Source organism: Triturus cristatus, chromosome 7 (assembly GCF_964204655.1).
Source record: "Triturus cristatus chromosome 7, aTriCri1.1, whole genome shotgun sequence".
NCBI classification, from domain to species: domain Eukaryota; kingdom Metazoa; phylum Chordata; class Amphibia; order Caudata; family Salamandridae; genus Triturus; species Triturus cristatus.
In genome coordinates this window covers 1,649,795,365-1,649,822,875 of record NC_140590.1, presented here as the reverse complement: position 1 = coordinate 1,649,822,875, position 27,511 = coordinate 1,649,795,365, and the positions used below count along the sequence as shown (strand labels likewise).

General features: G+C 48.4%; 1 protein-coding gene across 1 annotated transcript in view; it reads left to right on the top strand.

Annotated features, from left to right (window-relative positions):
- The window catches only part of LOC146812629 (uncharacterized), a 314,705-nt gene extending 302,276 nt beyond the window's left edge, over positions 1-12,429 (top strand). Inside the window, exons 19-21 of the mRNA XM_085615178.1 lie at positions 2,735-2,980; positions 11,456-11,663; positions 12,271-12,429. Of these exons, the coding sequence (XP_085471304.1) occupies positions 2,735-2,980; positions 11,456-11,655 (446 nt within the window). The 3' untranslated portion in view covers positions 11,656-11,663; positions 12,271-12,429. The remainder of the gene's footprint in view (positions 1-2,734; positions 2,981-11,455; positions 11,664-12,270) is intronic.
- Positions 12,430-27,511: the final 15,082 nt, after the last annotated feature.

Sequence of the window (27,511 nt, the reverse complement as noted above, 5' to 3'; positions counted from 1 at the left end):
TTAGGGTTTAGGGTGGGTGTAAGTTTTTGAGTGGTGAGGTATTTTTCAGCGTTTAGGATGGGTGTGGGGTTTTCAGTGGCAAATGAATTTTTTCAGGTTTTAGAGTGGGGATGTATTTTTTGGGGGGGGCAAGGGAAATTTATGGTTTTGGGTGGGTATGGGTTTTTGGGTGGTAAGGGAATTTTTAGGGATTAGAGTGGATGTGTTTTTTTTGGGTGGCAAAGTACTTTTTCGGGTTTAGGTTGGGTTTAGTATTTTGGGTGGCCAGTGAACTTTGATGGGGTTAGGGTGAGTATCGGGTTTTTGACAGGCAAGGGAGTTTTTTTAAGGTTAGGTTAGGGTAGGTATAGGTTTTTGGATGGTAAGGGGGTTTCGGGTCGCAAGGAATTTTGAGGGTTTAGTGTATCATTTTTTTTTTTTTTGGGTGGTAAGGGAATGTTCAAGGCTTATGGTGGGTATGGGTTTTTGGGTGGGTATGGGTTTTTGGGTGGCAACGGATTTGTTAAGGGTTAGGGTGGCAAGGGAACTCTTATTTCTAGGGTGGATATGGGTTTCTGATTGGCACGGATTGTTTAGTGGTTAGGGTGGGTGTGGATTTTTGGGGGTAAGAAATTGTTTTGCGTTTAGGCTGGGTTTTTGGGTGGTAATGAATCATTTAGGTGTAGTGTTTGTATGGGGTTTGGGGTGATAAGGAATTTTTCAGGGTGGCTATGGGTTTTTGTGAGGCAAGTACACTTTTAGGGTTTAGGTTTTTGTATGGCAAGTGCTTTTTAGGGTGGGTATGGGTGGCAAGGGAATGCTTAGGGCCTGATTCTGATGCAGTTAGGAAATCTTCCCGATCGAATCTGTTTGTAAATGGTTTCCAACCAACTCTGATCGGGAGAGTCTGACCGACTATGATGCATCTGGATGCTTCCAGATACGGTTTGGTTGGACTCCCATTGACTTCTATGGGAGCCTATGTTCCTAACCGCATCATAATCTGGCCCTTGGTCAGGAAGACACGTTCCCAATCCGATTTGGAAAGGGAAAATGCAATTAGGAGGCCTTCATAACAGCATCGTAATCGTACCCTAGGTGGGAATGCTTACTTAACCGCATCAAAATCAGGCCTTTAGTGTTTAAGGTGGGTGTGATTTTTGGTGGCAAAGTCCATTGTAGATTTTACAGTGTGTATGGGTTTTTGAGTCACAAGGGAATTTTTAAGGTTTAGGGTGGGCATGGGTTTTGGGTGGAAAGGTAACAATTAGCAGTTAGGACTGGTCTGGGTTTTTTAGGTGGTAATGAAGCATTAAGGTTCAGTGTTTGTATGGGTATTTGGGTCACACGGGATTTTCTGTGGTGGGTATGGGTTTTTGGGTGGCAGGTGAATTTTTGGGGTTTAGGTGGGTGTAGGTTTTTGAGTGGACCTGGACATGTCTATGATCATACATATTCTCTTTGGCAACCGTGGTAATATTCTAGTCCCACACCATCTCTGTGGGGACCTCGACATCTCTATTTACACGCTAACTGTGGGGACCTGGGCATGTCTATAATCACACACATTCTCTTTGGCAACTGTGTTGATACTATAGTCACACACCATCTCTGTGGGGACTTGGGCATTCCTGGAATTACACTCAAGCTGTTTTGGCTTGAGCATAATCAGCGCTGCATTCTCTGTATGGGGCTTTGTGAATATTGAAAAGTAGTAAACTTAGACTTTTGGTCTAAGTTTACCTTTGTGTTCAAGTCCACATTAAAATAGGGCCAGATTCACAATTTCCTTAATGCACTATCTCTGTGGGGGACTTAACATCGCTATTACATACCATCTCTGTGGGGACTTGAGCATTCCTATAATTACACACAACCTCTGTGGGGACTTTAGCATCACTAGCTTCACACTCTTTGTAATTGGATTTAAGCTTTGAATGTACACACTATTTCTATGGAGACTTAAACACAATGATCACCCACTATCTCTGTGGGGACTTGAACATCTATTTTGACAAATGTAAGCGGCTAATCAAGCTCTGGGTTCCACTTCACCATATTCCTTAGTTCCATATGTTAATTTCTGTGTTAGTTCCATAATCTCCTAATATTTTAAGCACAAATAGATTAAATACAGCTTAAAAGGTCTTTCTTTAAGCACAATATATTTTCTGGCAAATTAACATAATCTGTCTTTAATGTATAACCCTAGTGTATATGCAGCAATTCATATATGAATAGATTAAATGTTTATTTTATCAACCATACACACAACTGACATTATAGCTATGTGCCTTCAACTGTATTCAATCACACATAGTGTTATGGACTAGGTCCCCACAAGGATGGTAGCACGTGTGTGTGTGTGTGTGTATATATATATATATATATATATATATATATATATATATACACACACACTGACCGTTGTGGGGTGGTATGCCAATTTGACTCGCTGCAGAAATGGCTCCTGTTGAGACAACTTTACGCATTTGGTGCGCCCTGGCTGTTTTGAAAGCACCATGTTTGTATTGGTGGTTGGAAGGAAGGCAAAAGAACCATTCTTTCGATCTTGTGATTTGCCAATTTGTGGGGTGTTTTTTTGGGGGTTTTTTTCCCCTCTCTCCAGGCTATCGCGATTTGGATCTTCCAGTAGGATTTCACTACAGGCATCTACGACTCCTTGTAGGAATCTTGATGAAAATCGTACAATTACAAATGTGAATGAACTATCTCTTGTTTGTATCCTCTCTAGGGCTCAGCTCTTCACCTGCTCAGTCTCCTGCATGTACTGCTTCATCTCAATCTCTTGTCACTCAACCATGGTTGGATGATCATCTGGCTTCGCCACTGATGCAGGGTGTCATCGCTGGGCACTTCAAGCAGACCTCACAACAGATTCTCCAAAGTACCTCATTTGATGATGTGAATCCCTGGGATTCCACACTGTCTATCTGCGAAGGAGAGTTGCTCTTTGACATGGACGATGTGTCTGTTGAAGGTAAAATTGTCCTTCCCTGAATCTTCTGCTTGTGATCACATCTTGCTTGCCACCTTCAAAGGTTTGCATGGGTTTAAAGAGTGTTACTTTCTCAATACATATACTTTTCATAAAACAGTTACACCAAAGCAGGTTATGATGCACTGTGTGTATTTATAGATCGTTGATTAGGACTTGTGTAATTGCACTGGCTACAAAAAGCTACAGTTCCTTAATTCAGGGTCACCTTTAAATTCCCCTTTGGCGAAAGAAGTTCAAGAGCAAATGTGTATTTTCTGTGCTTTTGCATTTCGTACGCTAATGAACTAGCAGCAAACTGGTTTGGGGGATAAAGATTCGGTATTTGAAGTCCTGCATCCTACATGGCCGACTGGTGGGGTAGGTGTGCTTGGAGGGTCTCGGGCCCAGTTCTGTTCAGTCTTAAACCATGTCTGCAAATAGGCTTCACATTAAATAAAAAAAAAAATCCTCCCTGTAAGTAGTTCGTATTCTGACAGTATTCAAACTTGCCCCATGCCCATGTACTCGGCACACCCCACTAAAGCATATTGCCTTTTCTGTTTATTGTATGCTTACAGTAGGGTATAAAGTCTAAAAGATCAGTTGTCCTGACCTCCACGATGGGCAACACTGATCTACTTTACTTGTTTCTGATTGCAGTCCTTTTAGCAAAGCCTGTTGGGTGTAGTGCATGGAGGGGGGGGGGTGTATGATAACAGGATAGTGATTTTGAGGCTGTATTTAAAACCTGGCAGACTCTAGGCATCCACCCTGTTTTGTCTTTTCACCAGAGCCAGTTTATTGCAACCTCAGCACAGGAGGTGCTTCTACCAAATTGGAGGCTGCAGGTAAAAAAAAGTGTCAATGGGTGGTTGTGGTAACAAGATAATGGGGTTTCAGGCTGCATTTATTCATCATGCAAGTCAGCAGGTGTGGCATAACAGACAGAGCTGCCAGCTTTGGAACTGGGAACACCGGGTTCAAGTCTGTTGGCTCAACATCCTGTTTCTGGGCAAATCGCTTAATCTCCATGTGCCTAACAAAAATGAATGTGTCCATGTGTAATGTAACAGGTGCTCATGTAATCGCTCCAATACTTTCGGGTCGAGTTAGAGCTATATAAAACAGAAAAGGGCATGTTTTATAGACCACTTTCCCATCTATTAGCTTGTCACTTTCCCTCATCAAATTTAATCCTACCCATGCTTCTGCTCCTGTTCCGAACCCTATCCGTTCTTAAAGCTTTGTGTACCAGACAACCCAACTTGTGGGTTTTTACACTTCCCTTTAGTGTCTATTACCAAGGCAGTAGAGCAAATCCTTTTTAATATTGCATCTCTTACCCCTTTGCACAAATAAGTTAATCATAACAAAAAGGGGATAAGTTAAGTCTAAGATCTTTAAGGAAGTGAGTCCAAGTGGACACGGACTTCCAGCTTGGAGATGTCGGACATAGTTGGGAGTGCAAGATTTTAGTAAACTTCTGGGTAGTTAGCAAAAGGATGACGGGTATTCAATTCTGCAGGGTGGCTCCAATGATTATATTTTCTTTAAATTGTCAATCTAGGTTTCATTTTTGGATCCCAGGCTGTAAGAGAAATGGGGTTGGTCATGGGATCTGGTATGGGGTTTGATCTTTGATAGCCTTGCATAGTTTTCTGAAAGCCTTGAAGTCTGGTTCAGGAGTACCAGACTACAGCAGAACCTGTGGTCTTTTCTCTTAATTGCAGCACAAGTACTATATGAATGAGGCGCAATTGAAACCGACTATGGTCCACTGGGAACTGCACTAGAGGGATGGGCTAAATGGCAGTAGCATAGTAAATGCAAGACAATGTTCTTGTAATGTGCAAGAGATGTTGCCCAGCCATTTCCATACCTGTTGAAATGATGCATAGTAAATGGACACTCTATGCTACATGGCACTGCTGTATTGTCCATCTCTGCATCTTTCATTGCCATGATGGCAGAGGTCTGACAATTAATGAGGTTCCACCTTGGCAACCACTGATTTGACTTTCCTATTGATCAATCAAGTTCTTCTGATCACAACCAGGTCCCTTAAATAGGTTCTTATTTGCTTAACAAAGGCTTGTCTCTTGCAGATTCTATGCCCTGATCACATCTTATGTTGCATGATCACGTCCAAAGGTAGTGTGGCTATTGCAATGGGTTTTATCCAGTATTAGGGTATCTTTCATAGATTCACATGCCTGAATCATTCCCCGTCGTCTGGATGGGAGTCACCGGTAAATAACAAAGCAATGTCTTAGTAGACATGGTAACATGCCCCAAAAGGCCTTAACTTCGTAAGCTATCCACGTCCTTATGTAAAAAAGACCAAAGTTTGGCCAGTAGCCAATCGGCTAGCACCACCCTCTAGAACCTTCCTGTAAGGAGCTCTAGTCCCTCAGATTTTCTACCGCACGTCATGCTAAGGGAGTCTCCACTGAGCTCTGGCAATTGCTTCCGGATTTCCAGTGTTTCTTGCTACAAATTTACTTGGCTTCGTCATGGCTGATACCCCAAAGAAGGGACTGTTCAGATCCTGTGCTTCCTGTGGGGGAAAAAGAGGCTTCACATGGACGATCAGCATAAAGACTGTCTTTAGCCTAGCCACAATTCGAAAGACTAAGGTATGTCGTACCTTTTCATCTAAGACCCTGAAAGACCGAGAAGGGCGCCTTTTAATCTGGCTGCAAAGACTAGGAAACTGTTGTGTTCTCTGAGGAAAGTGAGGGTTCTACTAGCTCTTCTCACTCCTCACATAAAAGACCAAGGGCGTCCTCTCCGAGCCCTTGGTCGCAGCCACCTCAAAAGAAGACGCTCAAAGTCTTCAGAGGTCCTGGCCTTGCCTCTGCCAGGGACTGCTTCTCCTCAGGATGTGCCACATACCTTTAAAAAGCCAGTCTCCACCCCGTCGACTACTACCTCGTCGACCGTGGCTTCAACGACTAGGAGATTTCCATCGACGGCAGTCTGTTACCATGGCGACAATATCTACTGTTACATCCCAATCTATGACTACGTCTACGACTACCACTCCATCGTCGACGGCTGGTAAAGCCATCTCGTCGATGCTAAAAATTAAAAAATCATCGACAGTTAGGCTGCCGATGGCAGCATCGACGACCCCATCGACGAAAGCTCCCTCGTCGACTAGGACACAATCGACGAGGCCGTCGACTAAGACCGTCATCTTCGTCGCCGATGACCTGGTCAACGACGTCTCAAATGCAAATAATACCTGTTACACCGTCTACGACTCTACCGGCCCTCACTTCACCCAGTAGGGTCCCAACCTTGCCTCCAGCTCAGCTTTTTGACGAGGAAGACTCGGATGACGGCAGTATATTCCCTGCTGCGACAACTCCATCGCAACTGCACGTAAAATATCAGGATATCTGACTATGAGGACACTGACCAAGAATATCAGGAGGTCTCACCTCAGGAATATGTGCATCCCCCACCTTCCATGGCTTGTCTGCCTGCTTCTCTGGTCACGGATCTCCATTTCCTGATATCTGATTATAAGCAACGGTTTCCGACGCCGGCACCTTCCCCGATGCGAGTTGGGCCTCCAACACCAAGGCCACGACCGCCTCCATTGGTTTTGCAGTCAGAGGCTGTCACGTCGCCACTTCGTCCCACCATAGATGACTAGGATGACGGGGAGCCTGAAGGAGAGCTTCAGGATGTCCAATCTCACCAGGAAGAATGGGATGACTACATCCTTCCCTGCCCGGTTTCTCCTGCCCCTACCACGGCCGACTCGCCGCCAGAGGACATTGGCGGCTTTCATAATATCATAGAGAGCGACCCAGTGCTTTCAAATTCCAATGCCCTCGCACCAACAGGACGGTTTCCTTTACGATTTTAAGGAACCTTTCAAGAAGTCTGTCCGTGCAATTCCTATCATAGACTACATTTGGGAACAAGGCATAAAGATTATGCAGAATCCTTCCTCGGTCCCTCCAGTGTTACCACGGCTGTATAAAAAATATAAAGCGCCAGACACTGCTACGGCTTGTCTCACAGGCCATCCAAAGCCGGACTCTGTCCTTAACCAGGCCGCACAGAGGAGGTCAAACAACCCAGCTGCTCTGTTGACAGCTCCACCAGATAAGGAGGGTAGGCGACTGGAAAACATAGGCAAACGTTTTTCCTCGATGTCTGCTTTAACAGTGCGTGCCTCCAACACCCTAGCACTGTTGGGACGTTACAATTGTCAGATGTGGGCGGACATTGCGCCATACTTGGCAGACTTACCAGAGGAGTCAAAAGAAGAGGCAAAGAAGATCTTGCTAGAGGGGAAAGATCTGCCTCTGAACTTACACTGCGCAATGGATATTGCTTCGACTGGATTTCGACAACTAGCTGGCGCAGCGGCCCTTCGACGCCAAGGTTGGCTAAAGGCAACCTCCTTCAGGCCGGAGGTCCAAACCAAAGTGCTGGATATGCCATATGATGGCCAACTTCTCTTCGGCGCACATATATGAGGCATTACAGCGTATTAAAGATACTGATGCCGCCAGAGCTTTGGGTACCTTACAATTTCGGAACCCTTCCTTTCGAGGTTCAAGAGGGAGAGGTCAAACTTCAACTAGGGGAGATTTTCAACAACGTTCTTCCTTCCCTTCCTCCCAGAAATACCATTCGCAATACCAACAGCGACAGCAATCCTCATACCCAAAATCTTCCTTTCGTGGCAAGGGAGGAAGACTAAAGGGCGCCGCTCGACGGCAAGGACTTTCAACTGCAGCCGGTCTCCAACTTCTCTCCACCCTCCAAGATTGGCGGAAAAATTTCCCACTTTCTCCCAAATTTGCAAAAAATAACTACGGACCGTTGGGTCCAACAATTAGTACAGTTCGGCCATTCTCTAGAATTCATACAGATCCCTCAAACCCCTCCCCGCCAAATGCTTCACAAAAATCTACGTCCATTACTCTTAGAAGTGAAGATTATGCTCCAAAAGGGAGCTATAGAGTTGCCCCCTCCCCCCCCCCCCCCCCCCCCCAAGCCAACGGGGAAAAGGGTTTTACTCCCATTTCTTCCTCATCCAAAAAAAGGAGAAAAAATGGAGACTGATATTGGACTTGAGGAATCTGAACAAGTTTCTGAAAAAGCAGTCATTTCGTATGGTCACCATTCAGGAGGTATTACATCTACTCAATGCAAACGACTACATGGTGTCGTTAGACCTGCAAGACTCCTAATTTCATATACCAATACATCGCAACCACAAATTCCTACGATTCATGGTGGCGGGCAGACATTACCAGTTTCGGGTTCTGCCGGACTTTGGACTCATATCGGCGCCACGCATTTTCACCAAATGCCTAGCTCCAGTGGCTGCATATCTACGCCATCATAATCAGGTCTTCCTATATCTAGACGACTGGCTTGTCAAGTCTCCATCTCTAGAAGGCGCATCCAGGTCTTCCAACGCTTGTCTGAGGCTTTTCAATTCACTGGGGCTAACTCTCAATCACAAAGTCCGTCCTTCAGCCGTCTCAGCGCATGAATTTTCTGGGCGCTACACTAGATGCCATACTACAGAAAGCATTCCCATCACAGGAACGCAACGACAAACTTCAGTCATTAGCGCTCCGGATAATGTCCAAAAAGACGCTGTCAGTGCGTCTCTTCAAATCCCTACTCTGGATGATGTCGTCTTGCATCCTATTAGTCCCGCATTGTCGTCTTCATATGTGACCCCTTCAAGCAGCACTGTCGGATCAATGGGTCCAGTGTACAGGGTCCTTCGACATCCAGGTGACCCCTGTGATCAAAAAGGCTCTACGATGGTAGGTTTGTCCCCAGAACCTTTCTCAAGGCTTGCCTTTCTTGCTTCCTGCTGCTCCTCAAATAATCGCCACGGACGCCTCCTTAGAGGGCTGGGGGCTTTCCTTCAAGAACTGCAGATAAGCGGGAAGTGGTCCCCTTCTGAGAAGGCACTTCATATCAATCTTCTAGAGCTACGCGCAGTCTATCTAGCTCTGGTGGCCTTCCTTCCAAGAATCAAAAACTCCATAGTGCTTGTCCGAACAGAGAACACCACGACAATGCACTATTTGAACAAACCGGGAGGAACTCGCTCGCTAACACACTCTCGCGAGTCGCAATAAAATGTGGAACTGGCTGCTCCGTCACATCTGTCTCCGAGCAGATTATGTTCCAGGCGCCCACAACGTGTTGGCAGATTCTTTGAGCAGAAGACAGGCAGCATGCCACGAGTGGGAGCTGGATCAACTAGTTCTCAGCAACATATTTGCTCAATGGGGCACCCCTCTTCTGGACCTCTTCGCCACCCAGCAAAACGCCAAATGGCAACACTTTGCTTTGCAAGCTGGCATCCCCAACAAGGGTCTCTGGGGAATGCCTTTTTGATTGCATGGTGCAACGTCTTTGCGTACACCTTTCCGCCGTTTCCCCTGATTCCCAGGGTGCTACGTAAGATGAAAGCGGAGCCCTGCACTCTCATATTGATAGCTCCAGCTTGGCCACGCCAAAACTGGTTCACGGAACTTCACCTCCTTTCCCTGGAACCTCCAATCAAATTGAAGCTGTTTCCATCTCTTCTAATGCTCAACAATCCGCAAGTTCAGCATCCGGATCCGGCATCTCTCGTTATCCGCATGGCTCCTGAGTTCAGAGTTTCAGGGCTTAGACATTCCTCCGGATTGCTGACAAATTCTATCTCTAGCTCGAGCAGATAGTACCAACAAAACGTATTCATTAAAATGGAACAGATTCTGTATCTGGTGCAAAACAAACAGGTTACACCCTCTTTCTTCCACCCCGGAACAAATCTTGCCGTACCTCCTGCACCTGGCAAAATCTGGTCTTGCTCATGCCTCCATTAAAGTCCACCTAGCAGCAATATCACGCTTCAGGAGATCCTCTACAGGTCCATCTTTGTGGTCTCATAGACTTTTATTAAGTAGTTCCTCAAAGGACTGTTTAGAACATTTCCTCCAGTAAAGCCTGTACCACCGGCTTGGCATCTCAACACGATTCTGGCTCAACTAATTAAACACCCGTTTGAGCCAATACACAGAGCAGACCTTAAGTATGTATCCTGGAAGATTGCGCTCCAGCTGGCCCTTACCTTGGCAAGGCGAGTGAGGGAGCTCCAGGCGTTCTCAACCCAAGACCCGTTCTTTCAGTTCAAACAGGATAGGGTCATTCTTCGCACAAATCCGAAGTTTATTCCTAAAGTTCCATCTTAATGAACCTATCATGCTACGTTCATTCTTCCCGAATCCACAAACCGTGGCGGAGAACTCTACATTCATTGGACATTAAGCGCTGCCTAAAGTTTTTACATTGATAGAACGAAAGCATTTCGTAAGTCTAATCAACTCTTCGTAGCGTACAGTAGACCTAGAAAAGGGCTACCGCTCACCAAACAGTGTCTCCCGCTGGATTTCTTCAGCCATCACCTTCTGTCACCAGCAGGCAGGACGTCCACTGCAATCAACAGTTCGTGCCCATTCAACAAGGGCAATGTCTACTTCCATGGCACTGTTTGGAGGGGTGCCCATTGTGGACATTTGTAGAGCGGGCACATTCAAGACGCCGCATACATTCACCAAGCATTACTGCCTGGACACGGTGATCATGAAGGATGCTGCAGTGGGTCAAGCGGTACTCCGTCATCTATTTCAGTAGAGGTGAGCCCTTCCTTTCATCCCACCATCCTTGCCTCTTTACGCACATTTCGCACTGTAATGTATACATTGGCTGAGTCATTGTTTTCTAGTGCTTTTATCTTTCACATGGATATGTTATCTAGTGACTGTATATTTACTGTACCTTTCGAAATGTGCTTATTATTGCTTACTACTCTGATTCAGGCATGTGAATCTATGAAAGATACCCTAATACTGGATAAGGAACTCGTTACTTACCTGTAACTGCGCTTATCCAGTATTGGTATCTTTCATAGATTCACATGCAACCCACCCACCTCCCCTGGAAGGGCTCTCTTGGATCTCTCAGTGATACAAATACTTAGCACTGTGCTTACGAAAATCTGAGGGACTAGAGCTCTTTCCAGGAAAGTTCTAGAGGGTGGTGCTAGCTGATTGGCTACTGGCCAAACTTTGGTCCTTTTTACATAAGGACGTGGATAGCTTACGAAGCTAAGGCCTTTTGGGGCCTGTTACTATATATGTCTACTAAGACATTGCTTTGTTATTTACCGGTGACTCTCATCCCGACGACTGGGAATGATTCAGGCCTCTGAATCTATGAAAGATACCAATACTGGATAACCGCAGTTACAGGTAAGTAACGCGTTCCTTGTCTAGTGTTAAGGTTGTTGTGATTTATGTCTTTTCTTTTTGGTGTATAAACTGGATGTTACACCACCACCCCTTTTTGTTTTGGCGTAATTAGTGATGGGTTGAGGAAAGGCCAAGGGAATTCGGGGTTTGAACTGAACAGTTTTTGCTCAATTTTTTTTAGGAACACCGGCAACAGTACAGGAGAAGTTGCGTCAGCTAAAGGAAGAGCGAGTGTGTAAAACATGCAGGGACAGCGAGGTTGCCATCGTCTTTGTTCCCTGTGGCCATCTTGTAGTGTGTATGGGGTGTGCCCCTGGATTAAACAAGTGCCCAATCTGCAGAGCCAGCATAGAAGACACTGTCCGCACTTTCATGTCCTAGACCCGTGGGTAAGTTTTAGGTCTGACAAGTTTCAAAGTTTGTTCAAACATCTGGGTAACGTACCTTGATTTCATTGCTCTGACCATGTTTGCGTTCAATGTGACCAGGGTTACACAGCTCTGTAGTGGTATTCCAGGCTAGCTGTAGCGCTGACACCCAGTGTAACTATTTAATAATTAATATTAAATACAGATCTGATCTTTGCCACAGGCATATTAACCCTCTGCACTACTTTATGGCGAATCAAAACTGCCTCTAGACAAAACACTGATCTTTCCAGCAGGAACATTAATCATCCGTTATCTAGCAATTATGTTGCTGCCTGAAAGCAGGACACGTGAGCAACTCTGCATTAAATGCTTTTTAAATTGTAAGTTATTGCTAAACACAGCCCGCTCCCCTTCCTTTTTTGCCGCCAGTGTGGCACCGGTTGTCCTGCCCTAAAGCCGGCTCTGGTAGCATTTAGTTTTTGTTTTCTGCTGGGAGAACGCTTTCTACAAGTGTCAGGATGTAGAATTGCCAGCTGGACAAGATTAGGCTTTAATGGAGTCTGCCTGGAGTTTTGGGTGGGCGAGTAAGTGCTCCTACTGAATATTGTGTCCTTTTTTCTTGCAGGTTGACACGCTATGTGAAGGTCTTGATGGGTCTCTTAGCCAGAAATGTACAAAGTCCTTGTTTCTATGTGTATTCATTTTAAAATGTTACTGTTTAAATATATTTAATCTATGGTAATGTAATATATAATTAAGTGTTGAATAAACAATACTGTTGCAATTCTGTTTCCCTTGCTTTTTTTTTTTAATATAAAATCCTGTATAAAATGAAACCTGTATTCTGTAATGATCATATGTCCCTGATAATAGTCTGTTCAGTGCAAGGTCCTACTGTTTGCTTGTAAATGTGAGCACAGAAAACTAACCCACTTCTTGACCTAAGCGGGATGAGCACTAGTCCTTGAATTGTTTTCAATTATATCATGCACTACTTTTACTAGTCCATGTGTTCATTTTTTTTTCTTTTTCTCCCTCCCAATGGCACCCTGTCTGCAGATCATCTCACCATTCTAGCACAACTATGTTTTTTTTGGGGGGAGGGGGAATGTATTTAGCGCAAAATCGACCCAAAGGTATCGGTAACTTCCATGACCACCGGTTTTGTTAAACTGACGCCTCCATTGATTTAGGCAGGGGGAGATTAAGGGATTTTCCCAGAATCCTAGTCTGTAGCGTGCCTGCCGAGACTCTAACCCGGTTCCTTCGCGTCTAGCCAATAGGCCACATTCTTTTGTTGGCCTCCAGTGTACAACAGACTATGCTGGCTGATTGAAATTGCCTTGCCCCTAGATAAAACTATCAACCACCACATAGAGTGAAGGCCTAAAGTAACTCCCACTACTTGTTCCTAGGAGAATCATTCAATGTGTACAATTGTGCAGAAATTCTATCTTTCAGTAATTACCTCTAGTATGCAAAGCATGTAAACTTAAATATTTCTGCTAACTTTCTATTATTTCAGAAGGGCAGATCTGAAGGAAAAGGATGAATTTTTGTTGACGCTGCGATTTTCGACCTGGCTTTCACCTTGGCTGCTGGCTCTCACTGCAGGCATTGTGCCACAACTATAATAGCTTTCTACCACGGAGCAGCTACATTTAGAGCTTACATGTGATTAGACTTCTCCAAACTGTAATGACTAAATAAAACTGGCTTTTGGACAGTTACTGTGGTCTACCTGTTCTTATATTTTGCATTGCCCACTTAATGATGTGCACTAAGCAACCGTTCAGTTAATCTGCGTTCTGTATGGCTTGGCAATCCCTTGTGGCACTTTTCAATGTGATTCTAATGCAATCTTTATTGCCCTTGTACACCAGTTATAAATGCACCTCAAACTTAATGTAATCTCTACCTGTACAGGAGTAGGCAGTAATGTGGCCTCTTGAACCTATTAAACAATTTACTACCATGTCTAGAAATTGCAAAATCTTGAAGACTGGAAAACAAATGTGTAGCACTGTCTTGTAAAATAATGTACTGCTGGGGTTTTGGAAGGAAAGGGACGTTTTTCACCAGTTTGAAACATTTGTGACTTTAGCTAGATAAAGGGGATTACAGATTACTGAAATGGATGTTGCAGGAAACTTGATTTGGGTGGAGTGACAACTCGCCTCCGAATAATCGCAGCTTCTGAGTGAACCCTAAGCCACTAAATGAACCTGAGATTAATCCCCTGGTAGCTATGGCACAGAGCAGTTGGGCATCACAGGGAGGGCATGTGTTTTTATACAGGAACAAAATGGATACAGTCCCAACACAAATTAATAATCCTAAACCTAATTGAAGAGTAAAAATGTGTAAATTAAATGACTCCTCAGAATAGCGCTGGCGATATTAAAGTAAAAAATAAAAGGACCACTGACATTTAATGGTTGCAGGGGGACTAGGATGTAGGTGCAGTTTGAGGTGGAGTACGATGGCGCCCCAGGCAGATTCACAACTGGGTTTGTCTTAGTCCAAGATTTTACCTTCTGACTTGTACTTGAGGTCCTAACTACAGGAGTACACTTCTAAAGCCCTTCCGGGAAGGTGCTAAGACTCGTAGGGCATCGATAGCTGATGGCAGGCTCCAGTCCAAGTGCCATTAGTCAGTTAGACACTTGTGGTGTTTCCCTGTAGCCATACAGGAGGTCACTCAGCTGACCCTTGGAGTTCACTTATTTGTTCAGGGTGTAAGAGATTCCTTCAGGACTCCTCTTGTCAGCAGGTGGAGAAAGTGTTTGATGAAGGCTGGGTGAGGTCTATGTAGGATTGACAAGCTTTTGGGCAAACCCACCTAAAGACCCTCCTAGTTTACCTATGACCAAGTAAAGCTTCTGAGGCCTGACCTGCTTACCTTGCAGTAGTTACTGTTTGATTTGCTGCTATGTCTGGGTAAATCTGAGATGGTGACAGTCTTGGATGTTATGAGCTTGGCTCTGGATCTAGGGTTGGTGGTGAGTGGGGAGAACACCATGGTACTCCTAATGTGCTCACAACTGAAATTAGGGGGGGGCGGCATTACTGTTGGGGTATTGTGTAGTTGTGTACTTGCTTTTGCCAGGGGTGGCACATGAGGCTGTGGCGACGTTTGGTACAATGGTCCCCCTCCTGGATCTGAAGTTCAGTTGCTGGACTGATTCCTGGGTTTTCCCCCATCCTTCCTGGCCCAGTAGCCATGGTTACACAAATGAAGTTGCTTTCATGGAATGTACAGGGCCTCTTTTCTCCACTTCCACAAGAGTTGGTGTGTTGTCCTAATTGAAATAATGAGGAGGGCATGTTGCATTCCTCCAGGAGACCCACCTTATGGAGACTGAGGTCTGCACCCTCGGGGCGCTGTCTAGGCTAACTCTGCTGCTTGTCTTTTCACGGGGTGCTCTTATTTGGAACAGCCCTGGGGTCCCTTTCTGCTTGCATAGTGTGTTTAGTCACTGTGGGACGATATGTCTGAATAGCCGGGATGGAGCCCTCTTAAATATTTATGCACCTAACCTGAATCAGTCATTGTTCTTGGCCAGCTTGGTGCCCTTGCTATCACTTAGGTTTCCCTATTGTAGACTGTTTTGGGGTGGGGGGGCGACTTTAACTGTGTTGGATTAGAATTGATAGGTGTCTCCCATCCTTGCGTGGTGTGCCTGTTGGCAGTCCACTTCAAATCTGGACAGTGGTATTTGATAGATAGTTGGCAGGTTCGACACCCCAAGGCTTGTGTGTACTCCTACCGCTCTAGACTGCATTATCTTGATGATCAGCTTGACCGGCTCTTTACATGTAGGACACTTGGTGGTAGGGCCACAGTATTTGGAGAACTTATTCTCATAACATCCCCCCATGCTGGACAAGTTTCGATTATTCTCATCTAGCCCTAGTGTGCCCACCTGGTGCTGAGATCCATCACTTTTGGGTTATCAAGTCTGAGTCTTAATGGGGAGCACCTTTTTTGGTAGCAGTACTGGACTGAATGCTGATTAAGCTCCATCTGTAGGGATGGAATGGGAGGCTATTAAGATCATGATTTAGTGGTATTGTATCTCTAGAGCGGCGGTTTGCACTCAGTTGCTCTGGGATATTCAGCAGTAGGAAGCGGTGTTAGATGGTCTTTTGAATGGATAGGAAAGGACTTTGGAGGGGCGCTCGCTGGAGCACTGAGAAACTGTTTGAGCTAGTGGAGATCCTTCGCTACTTTAATTGTAAGACGTATGAAACTAGGGCCCATGCGTAATGGGATGCTGCCATGGCTTTTGCAGGATGTCTGGGGCAGTCGCACAATACTCCAGCTCCATGGTTTCTTTGGGCACTAGGGTTTGACACAGGATATCAATTAGATGTTGGTGCAGTATTATCTTTAACAGTACTCCTCTGGGTTGCAAGTTGTGTGAAATATGGACCTATATTGCGTTTGCATCTATAGTGTCCCTCAAGTTTGCAGTGGCTGATCAACTGGGTGCAGATCTTGCTGAGCAGGAGATCCGGGGTGCGATTAAGGAAATGGTGAGGTATAAGGTTCCTGCCCTAGATGGGGTTCCAATAGAACTTTACGCGGCCTTTGTGTTGGACCATGTTCTTAGACTAGCGGTGCTTTTCAATAATTTCCCCAGCAGTATGGCAACCTTACTCCCTCACTGCGAGTGGTTATTGTCACTCCCAAAGAAGGATAAGAACCCTCTTCTTGATTCTTACCACACCCATCCATGCAGATTACAAGATCCTGAGTAAATATTGGCGACTTGTTTACTTGATTTCACATACGCTTTCTAGTTCATCAAAGCTTCTCTAAGCTGCCCCCCTCCGTATACCAGGGTACAGGAGTGGTAGGCTGCTGACATTGTGGAACCTCTGGAGCACAAATGCCTACATTGTCTCTTCCTTCCTAAGAGTTCTACAAAAGCAGTCCTGCTACTTTATAGGGCTTAGTTGGAGGGGATGCGACTGACTCTTGCAACCCTCCGGTTATGTTGGAAGTAAACCTGGGGATTCCCATCTCTGACCCCTCATGCAGGAAAGTAATAGTATCTCGAAATGCTCACTTCAAACTCATTCATTTCTTTTACCTTCATCTGGCTTATTTGACTCCCTGAAGCATACATGCTATGTTCCCTGCTGCAAACTCAGAGACCCTGGTGGGCTGGCTGACCAAGTTTCATTTCCGCATGGTCTTGTAATGCCCGTTCTTACTGCCCAACTGGGAAACTGTTCTACAGGTGGTTTGAGGGTCCACAGATAGAGAACTTCCTCTGTGTCCCCATCAATGCTTGCTAGGCCTCCATGAGCGATCAGTGGCTAGGAAGGCTGATTGTTTTAGACCTTGCCTTTATCCTTTCCTGCAGACAACTGACTGAATTGGATTATTTTATTTTTTTTAGGTGGATTGTTGGCTCTTGGCCTGCTAGACTTGGCATCCTTAGTGTGGTTCTCCTTATTCTTTTGCCTAAAACCCTCCTGAATTTGCAGAGAACCTCGGGGGGGGGGGGGGGTGGTATTGATAGGGGTGGTCCCTACAATGCAAATGTTTCTCAAGGGCTTGTTTCCTGGTCATCTAAGCAAATGACCAGGTGCTTAGTCTGTACGTCAAGAGCAGAAATACAATGATCAGCTGCACCATGGTCTCCAGGTCAGCTACCCTTTCTGAGATCTTCTGATAGTTCTATCTGGTAAGACCAAGCTCAATGTAAAGGGAGTCCAATTTGCCCTCCAACCATTTCCTTGAAGTGTCAATGGTGGCTCGAAGCTTATCAATCTTGTCATTCATGTATTTTGTGTCCCAGTTACCGGTGCCATGGTCTCCTGTATGGAGGCTTACAGCCACGTCCTTGGAGTGTTGGGTGCACCCCATAATTGCACCAAGAGGATGGTTTATCACCAGGGAAAGCCAGGGGCAAAGCCACAAGAAAAACCATAGTAGGAAAATAGCAGTTTTTCACATGGTCACTCCCACATTTTGCTCACTGGTACTGATGCTTTTTGATGGAAGTGCACTTGGTCCCTGCCAACCAGGCCCAAGTGCCAAGTATCTTTCCCTAAAACTAAGTAACCCCTATTGGCAAGTACTTTAGAACCCTTGTATGTACCAGTTACCCAGAAAGAGTGTGCCTAAAGGCTGCAGCATACACTAGAACTTACACTTGCTAAGCCAAGAGGCCATTCTGGGGTGCTCAAATTCAACAAGATTTGGAGGAATCTTAGATGTACTACACCTCAATTGACTTCTTGTTTGTGTGCGTAGTCTGTTAGACGATAACATTAATATTATTATATGTGGCACTTGAGAAATTTCCTTCTGGCACGAATTAATGTTGGACATTAATTGGACACATGTACATCCATTCCTGTGAATTGTTACGAGCGTTTTACTGTGTCCTCTCCTTTTTTACTGATGGTGCTATCCTGTAAGAATTACACTAATGTATAGATTTATGCTGACCGATAAAATAAAAAAAGACACTGGACATAGCTTATGCACATAGACACAACCTAACTTGTGCCAAAGATGGGTGAGAAGAGATTAGTGGAAAAATGGCAGCATTGGCTTTAGATCGGCAACAAAGATTATGCATATTCATTAGGGAATCCACAACTGACACAAATTTCGTAGGGAATAGTGAATGTGACCATACCTATGAAGTTAAAGCAAAAAAGCAAATGGGGGGATTATATTTAAATGAAACGGGTCCTGTTTTTTCCCTGGAGTTGATTACATTTGTGGGAAAATGTAATTTATAGGTCTCACGAGATGGTATAGAACATGTTGTATGGGGTTAGTTTTTACAAATTTATCAAGGGACGAATTAACAAGGACGCATGCACAAAAAGAGGTGCTAGTGAAATTGTAGGCGACATATTTGGTGCTCAAATACCATCTGTATGAGTGATACTCCAAGATTAAATTGCTTTCTACTGTAGTTGACACATTGTATACTAGTAAAGCTGGGGAATTTACAATTGTATGTACAGAAATGGTTGCAATCATATCCATGGATTTGCATTAGACTTCCTTTTTGCAAAAGCTGTAGTCTGCTAGACGATTAAAGTTCAATGTTTTACTTGCATTTCAGACTAGTGTAAGGACTTTAAATAATTGATGTTGCTAATATACTTAAAGAGACCAGAAAGGGTTAACAGCAATAGGTGATTTGGAAGCAACAGGAAATGGATTTTCTGCTATTGGCAGATGGTTTGGAAACCTAGGTAGTGAAATTTCAGAGGCATTTTGAAACAATTAGTGATCATTCTTTGTATACCTTGTAGATTACAATCAAAAATAATCCACAGACCTGCACCTGTGACGGAATATTTGGAGCATTTAGTATCTCGTCAACCTACTTCAAGAGCTCAGCTTATTTCCCTAATGTGACTCCAGCTATTGAAATGCTGGTGGCAAAACATACAGTTGCACCAGCACACTCTGTGTTGCATATCTTGTTGCTCTCAATTTTACACATTTTCAGGACCTGTACCTTGCCCACTAGAGTGAGCTCACAGATTGTAGAAACAATATGCAAACATTTACCAACACTGACTGTTCTCATACCAGTTCGGAAATTGGTGCAATCACACAATTTACATAGACCTGGAAGTTCTAGTGTACGTTTTGTTCAAACACCAGGTCTTCTAAAGACATACTTTTTTTCGGTTGCATTTATTCCCATGGGATGACTGCCTCATACCTGGTTATCAACAAGCCCAACAGTGTTTGTTCATCTGTCAAGACACTGGCCACAGGCAGTTTTATAACATCCACACCAAAAGCAGTGGGAAGTCAAATGGGACGTTGTCTTGGTAGGGGAGTGGTGAGATTCAAAGGTGTCACAAAGCGGTTTTGCTGGCATTTTGTGCCGCATGCCCAATTTTGAAGTAAAAAATGGGGATGGGCGGTTCGCCATGTAATCTCGGAGCCACTTTATTTTGGGTATAATAGGATAGTGACTTCTTATACTCTGAGTCAGATTTGTTGCCCCCTCGTTACTACTACCAGCTGTGATAGCTTTTTTTTTTGTGTGGGTGAGTTGGCTCTTGTCCTGTTGGACCTTGCATCCTTGGCGTGGTTCTCCCCTAACTTTTTGCCTTCAAACCTCTGCTTTTTTTGGGCAGCTCAGCTTTTGTGGCTCTTTCTATTGTGGTGCATGTTGATGCTGTTATTGCCACTAACTGTATCTCTATTTTAACAGAATACTGCTGTCCTGTTTGGGTTAAGCCTTCCAGCGCTTATGGGCTTTTCTGCATTGTTTTGCTGTGTTGAAAGAACTAATTTTTTTTTTTAATTGTTTAGTAACATGGGCTTAGAGAATAGTGACCCCCCCCCCCCCCCCTTCTGACAAGATGTGTCTTTAAGACATATATTTGTAAGTATCCTGGGTAAGGACTTTGGTATGATTGTGTACGCGTGTCATCTGATGGAATATTGCCCCCATTCAAAATCTGAATATTATTACTCTTATCTGTAAATTTAAGCCCAGAATTCCCCCCTAAAACTGAAATTGGAATTGAGTAACAGTGAGATGGAGGTAGATGAAAAGAGGTTTAGAATCTGGTGAAATAACATTCCCTGGGCACAGCCTATAAGGTAAGATGCCTTGAGCAACTGCCCATACCTTAATGTCTCTGGCGTACTTGAAGATTCAACAATGTTCGAATTGGAACTATGAATTCAAAAGCTACAGGACGAGTCACTGGATACTGGTAACTTTTGGAAGGCATAAACAACTGCTGCCACCTACTCCTTATTTTTGTGGCTGCTTATGCTCAAACTTAGTCAGATGTGTTGCACCCCTCATAACTACCAGCTGTGAAGGCTCCTTTTTTTTGGGTGGGCGGTGGGGGGAGGGGGTTGGGTTTGGTTCTTGGCCTGTTGGACATGGCATCCTAGGTCTGGCTCTCCCCTGACTTTTTGTCGTCAAGCCTCCTGATCCTCCTGTTTTTGGTGCCTCCAGGCAGTATTTGGGTCTCTTCCTATTATGGTGCTTTTCTTTTGATGGGCATGTTGACGCTGTCATTGCTATTAACTGGTACCTCTTAACAGAATAATGCTGTCTTTCTTCAGAGCCAAGCCTGCCAATGTTTGTAGAACACACATGGGTATGTTTTGAAAGTTTTAATAGTTTTTCAAAGACTGTTTAGTCACATGATCTTGGAGAATGGTGATAATGTCTAGTAAGGTGTTCGGTGTCTTTAATCCACTAACACATGCTCGTAAGGATCCTGGGTAAGGCCTTTTCGATGATTCATGTGTACTGGTTTCATCTTATGGAATTTTGCCCTCATTCAAAATCTGCATATGCAAGCCCACATATTGAACTGTACATAAGTTTCAAACTGCTACTCGATCACTGAAATGCCTTGCCCAGGGTTCTAAAAAATTGATAACGGGCGTGGCCAAGATGGCGCGGTGAGCGGACGGCTTCTCTGCCGGCTCCGGCTCCCTTGAGCTCCTAGACCTGCTTTAAACGCTGAATCCCCCCCGGATCAGCGGGGAATCGACGGCGGGGAGTCGGGAGGAGCCGCTTGGTGGCTCGGAACGCCTGAGGGACGCCTGCGGCACCCGGCGGACCGCTGGAGGGACGACGCCAGACCTGGCGGGAGCACTCCCGGCGGCCTAACTAAGCGAGTGCCCGGGCTTGAGGGCCTACTGGACCACAGCGGCGCGTTCCGGACTCTGACCCCAGCAGAGTGAGCACCGACCCGGAAGCTTTAGCGGAGGGGACCCGGTTCCGGGGGGTGAGCAGCCTCCTCACTGGCAGGTGTGAGCGCCAAACGCACGGGGGGACCCGATCCGGGAGCAACACCTCAGCAAATAGGCACCGCTGCGGCCGGCTGGGACATCGCAGGCGGTACCGGCGGACTGGAGGACGGGACTGGGCAGATCGACGGCCCGGGCGGACACTTTGCCCCCACAGCACACGGAAGGTGAGCCGAAACTACGGTGCTGGAAGGACACGGGGGGGGGGGGGGCTGCCAGGCCAGAGAAGCGGGGGCGCGCTGATGGCTGGAAGAAGGGCCCACGCTGAGGAGTCTCACTGAGGGACGGCCCACACTCCCTAGGTGCAACGCGACCGGCTGACTGCTCCAGAGAGGCAGAGCTGACGGGGGCGAGCCAGATCTTCAGGGAAGCGACTGCCGGGGCCTCCCGGTTTCTCCCCCCCCCCCCCCCCCCCCCTCGCCCTCAACGACGGCAGCTCGCCGGGGAGGCGACTGCGGCTCGAGGGCTCCCGTCCACGGGAGACCGGAGGAGTTGGGGAAGGACTAGGATCTATGCACGCCCCGGGACGGTACGGGTGCGCTGACCGGAGCGGCCGCAGGAGCGCCACCGAACAGGGGGCCGGGAGTGAGGAGTGACAGGCTTTGGGCGGGAATCGCAGGCCCTGATCGCGACGACGTGGCAAGCAAGGAGTGGGGGTGCCCCCTTGACGTGCCCCTGGAGGTCGGAGGGGAGAGACACAGAGTGACTGCGGAGGAGAGCGGAGGGCCCAGGGATGATGGAGGAGAGCGAGGGGGGCCCCCCTCGGGAGACTCGGGACGCTGACGGCCTGACCGGCGGTGGGTCCCCGTGACCATGGCGGGCAGCAGAGGAGGCAGAAAAGGCGAACTCACACTCCCTGAACTACTGGGCAAGCAGCAACAGCGAGTGGATCGGGGGCAGCGGTCCCCCGGCTCTTCCGGAGGGGCGCAGGACACTGATGGCGGGGAGCCTCCGCTCACTAGATCTTTTATGGAGTCCCTCTTCAGCTCCCTCCGGGAGGATTTCCAAGCTTTGAAGCAAGAGGTGGCCAGCGAGGTGCGGGAGGTACGTCGGGAGGTGGACGGCCTGGGAGACCGGGTGGCCACAGTGGAGGATGCCGGCCGACGAAGGGACGACGAGATTGAGCAATTGCAACAGGAGGTGCTGCGCCTCAGGGACCAACAGATTGACCTCCAAGCCCATGCCGAAGACCTTGAAAACAGGTCCCGGCGCAACAACATTCGGGTTCGAGGAGTGCCATCCACGGAGGAGGGGACGGATGCGGCAGGCTATCTGCGGGAGTTGTTTCGGGAGGTCCTGGGGGAGTCGGAAGAATTCCCCATCCGAATTGACAGGGCGCATAGAGTCGGACCGCAGCGCAGGGCGTCGCAGCCCCCCCCCGGACATCTTGGCCTTTATTCCGGACTTCCCGCTCAAAGAGCGCATTCTGGCGGAGGCCAGGAAAAGGCAGCCTTTAACTTTCCGGGGCCATCCCGTCGCATTGTACCAGGACTTGTCTGCCATCACGCTGCAGAAAAGGAAAACGTTCAAAATCGCCACGGACTTCCTGAGAGCACAAGGAACGCCCTACGCTTGGGGCCACCCTTTTAGGCTCATTTTCCGATGGAATGGCACAGTGCACCACTTAAGCTCCCTGCAGGAGACGTGCGGAGTCCTGGGCCTTACCGCAACGGATGAGGACGCAGCCCCGCAGCGGCGGGGACGCTCCGGACGGGACGGATGGCAGCGGGTGTCGCGACATCGCCCATCTGAACGGCCTTTGAGACCGGACTCGCCCACCATCAGGGCTGGCATGGCAGAGGCGGTACTGGAGGTGGCTGGGAACGCTGGTCCCGGTGACACGGCGCCGACAGCGTAGGACTGCTCCGGGGGGAGATCATCATTTGCAGGTTTGGGGGCGGGGGGGGGGGGGGGGGGGGCGGGGGGCGGGCGGGGTGGGCCAGGTGGCTGGACGTCCACAAGAGTACTTTACCAAAGACTTGTTCCCTCAGGGACTGGACTTGGACAATGTTGATTCGAGCGGGGGGGTTGGGGGGGGAGGGGTTGACGGGGGGGGTTCCAGCGAGAGAGGGGAGGGGGAAGGGGGGGTTGCGGGGGGGGAGGGGAGTCCAGCGCGTACCCGGAAACACGATTGCAGTTGCGGCGCGTCCGCTCAGGTCCAGGGGTCCTTGTGGGGGCCCAGCTGTCATGCCTGCCCCTGCCACTGGTGGGGAGGACGGGCGGGTTGGGGGAGACCTGATCACACTGGGGCTGGCAAGTGGTACTGGGCCGCGCGGCGCAGGAGGGGGCGACCTTACATACTGTCTTTGGGGGGTGGATTTGCGGTTTGGGTTGGAGGGGATACACTGGCCCACTCTGATCTCCATGCAAGACGCTTGCGCTTTACTACACATTTCTTACTATGCCTCCTCACACCTTTAAGATCGTGACCCTGAATGTCAGGGGTCTGAACAATCCGGTTAAGCGGCGAGCAGTACTTTCCTTGTTAGAAAACACCCAAGCGGACATCTGCCTCCTTCAGGAAACCCACCTTTTACCACAGGATACGCATAGGCTACGCTTTTGTAAATTCCCGACGCAGTTCTCTTCTTCCGGGGCTGCCAAAACGGCCGGGGTGGCGATTCTAGTGGCTTGACATTTCAGGGGAGAACACATCCACAAACTTGCAGAGATAAAAGGGAGACTACTGGCACATAGGTTTCGGGTGGGGGGCATTACATTCACGATAGGCTCCCTGTATAGCCCCAATGATAAACAGGAACGGTTCTTGCAGTCGGCGGTGGAGGAGATCTCGGCCTCGCCGGATAGGCATGTTATACTCGGGGGTGACCTTAACATGGTCTTCGATTCGGCGGTCGACCGCTCGGTGCAGCGTTCCCCGCAAGTTGGGGAATTTTCGGCTGGCTGTAAGACTAGACTTGCGGAGGTGGACCTCAGGGACCTCTGGCGCCAGAAGCACCCCGTGGCCAGGGATTACTCCTATTACTCCCACGCGCACAAGACCTATGCAAGGCTGGATCATTTCCTGGTCACCTCGCCGGCGCATGCCCTGGCGTCCGCCGTGGACATAGGGGTTATTTCTCTATCGGATCATGCCCCTGTTGAGGCCTCCTTTTGCTTGCCGCCTTCTGCCGCCCCGGCAAGGGTCTGGTGCCTCCGGGATACCCTACTGCACAGGAAAACGGTAACGGATCGTATTCAGCGGGTCCTTAGGGAATATTTGGCACACAATGATAACACTGATACCACCAAAGTAACCCAGTGGGCAGCCTTGAAGGCCGTCCTCCGGGGGGAGTTCTTGTCGATCTCCGCGGCCAAGAATAAGGAGCGCAAGCTGAAGAGGGATGCGCTTACTGGCAGTCCGGGAGCTGGAGTTGATCCATCGCAGAACTGGGGCCCCGAGGATTTGGCGGCAGCTCAAAGAGGCGAGGAAACTTCTGGCCGCCTTAGATATGGACCGGGCGGAATATGCGGCCCTCCGATTGCGCCACGCTTTTTATACGGGGGGGGGGGGATCGCTGTGGCAAACTTTTGGCCAACAGACTCCGGGCCACTCGGCAGAGCCAGCTGGTGCGAGAGCTCGCTGACCCCACGGGTGGGGCAGTCACGGACGATGCCGGCATCGCGGCCGCGTTTCAAGGGTTCTACGGGAACCTTTACGCGAGTGACCCGGTGGATGTACCGGCTATGACCTCCTATCTGGAATCGGTCACTCTGCCCTCCCTGGACCCCGTACAGGCGGACCACCTGGACAGGGCCATTAGCATAGAGGAAGTGGTGACGGCCATTGCCAGACTCGAGCACGGCAAAGCGCCCGGCCCAGATGGCTATTCGGCCCTCTTCTATAAGACATTCTGCGGGTCATTAGCCCCCATCCTCACCCGCCTCTTCAACTCCTTCGCGGAACCTGGAGCCATCTCGCCTGACCTCTTGCGGGCCTCCGTCACGGTCATCCCCAAACCGGGGAAGGATCCTACGCACTGTGGATCTTATCGGCCGATATCGCTCCTGAATGTCGACCTGAAACTCTATACTGGAATTTTGGCACGCCGTCTGGCGCTTCATCTGCCCGGCCTTGTCGACCCGGATCAAGCAGGTTTCGTCCCGGGGCGGCAGACAGTGGATAATACAAAGCGGGTGGTCCACCTCCTGGAAAAGGCTTCCCGGGTACCAGGGGAGAGGATGATGCTCGCGGTTGACGCCGAAAAGGCGTTTGACCGGGTGCATTGGCCCTTCTTGGAACAAGTGCTGGTGAAGGCGGGCATAGGAGAACGATTTCGCACCATGATCCTGAACTGCTATAAGAAGCCCTCGGCAGTGGTCCGGGTTAATGGCCACACCTCGGCGGCCTTCCCAATCGAGAGAGGCACCAGGCAGGGCTGTCCGCTTTCGCCCTTGCTCTTTGCTCTCTACATGGAGCCGTTCGCTCAAAGGGTGCGGACGCGGCCGGCGGTGGAGGGGATACGGATGGGAGGCTTCACCCATGCCATCAGTCTCTACGCCGATGATGTCATCTTCACATTGGCTACACCCCGGGTATCGCTTCCGGCCTGCATGGCAGAACTGACAGCGTTCGGCGCGGTCTCGGGCTTTAAAGTAAATATGGGGAAGTCTGTGGCTTTGGATATCTCCCTGGCGCCTGACACCAAGGCATACTTGCAGGACAGGTTCCCGTTACTTTGGTCCTCGAAGGCGGTACCATATTTAGGGATCCAGATAGCCCCCACGCTGCCAGCTATGGTTACAGCCAACTATGGTTACAGCCAACTACTCGGCCTTGGGTGTCAAGATCAGGAGCGAGCTGGGCCGCTGGAATCGCGGCATACTTGCCTGGTTGGGTAGGATTGCTGCCGTCAAGATGATTTTGCCGCAGGTACTTTACTTATTCCGGGCCCTGCCGCTGCCGCCACCTAAAGGGTGGATACAGCAGTTGCAGTCGGACGTGTCCCGGTTCATTTGGCAGGGGAAAAAGCCTAGGCTTCGTAGGACCCTCTCCCTTTTGTCTCCTGACGCTGGTGGCCTAGGTATACCCGACTTCCGTAAATCCTTTCAGGCGACGCAATTGCGGTACTTGGTCGAATGGTGCAGGTGGGAGTCGGATAAGCACTGGCTTTTCCAGGACCAAGCAGTGGCGGGGCGGCCTCTGCAGGAGATACCGTTCCTGCACCGGTCCCACCGGCCTAAGAACCTCTACGCCTCCTTCATTACCAGGGTGCCTCTGCGGGTCTGGGATGCGACCTACCTTAGATATGGCCTCACCACATTTCCACCGCCGCTTTCGCCGCTGGTGGATAACCCTGCCTTCACCCCTGGGATGGAGAGGGGAGCCTTCACGCATTGGCGGCAAGCCGGCTGCAGAGCATTGTGTCACCTGTATGGCCCCGAGGGGGGTCATCCCGTTTACACAATTTCGGCTGGACTTCTCGCTCCCCGAAACGGAGAGACACCGTTATATGCAGGTGCCGCATTGGGCCCTTCAGCCACAGGTGCGGGATGTGGCAGACAGGAGGCTCTTGCCGTGTGAGAGGTGGCTGCTGTCTCGTACTTCGGACTCCAAGCTGATCTCGGACCTGTACAAGTTCCTGCAATTACCCTCTACACACTACCATAATCCAGGGAGGGATCGATTGGAGCGGGAGCTTGGGAGGACGCTGAGCCCCAAGGACTGGGACCAAATAGCCTATAAGGCGCGCCACTCAGCATACCATATGGGCCTCACTGATACTTTTACCAAAGTGTCAACTTACTGGTATTACACGCCCGAGAGGATCCATGAGTTCGATCATAGTAAGGCAGACACATGCTGGCGGGGGTGCGGACAACGGGGTACACTCACGCACATTCTCTGGGACTGTCCTCTCTTAACTGCCTACTGGAAGAAAGTACTGGATGAAATTGATTTGCATTTCGGCATAGAGCTCCCACGCTTCCCAGCATATACCCTGCTAGGACTCCCAAATGAGCTAATGTATCCCCTCAAATCCAGACGAGGCAGACAGATCGCCATTGCCCTCGGCTCTGCCGTTCAGAATATCTTGATATACTGGCGTACGGACACAGTGCCCACGCTAACGGGCTGGCTCCA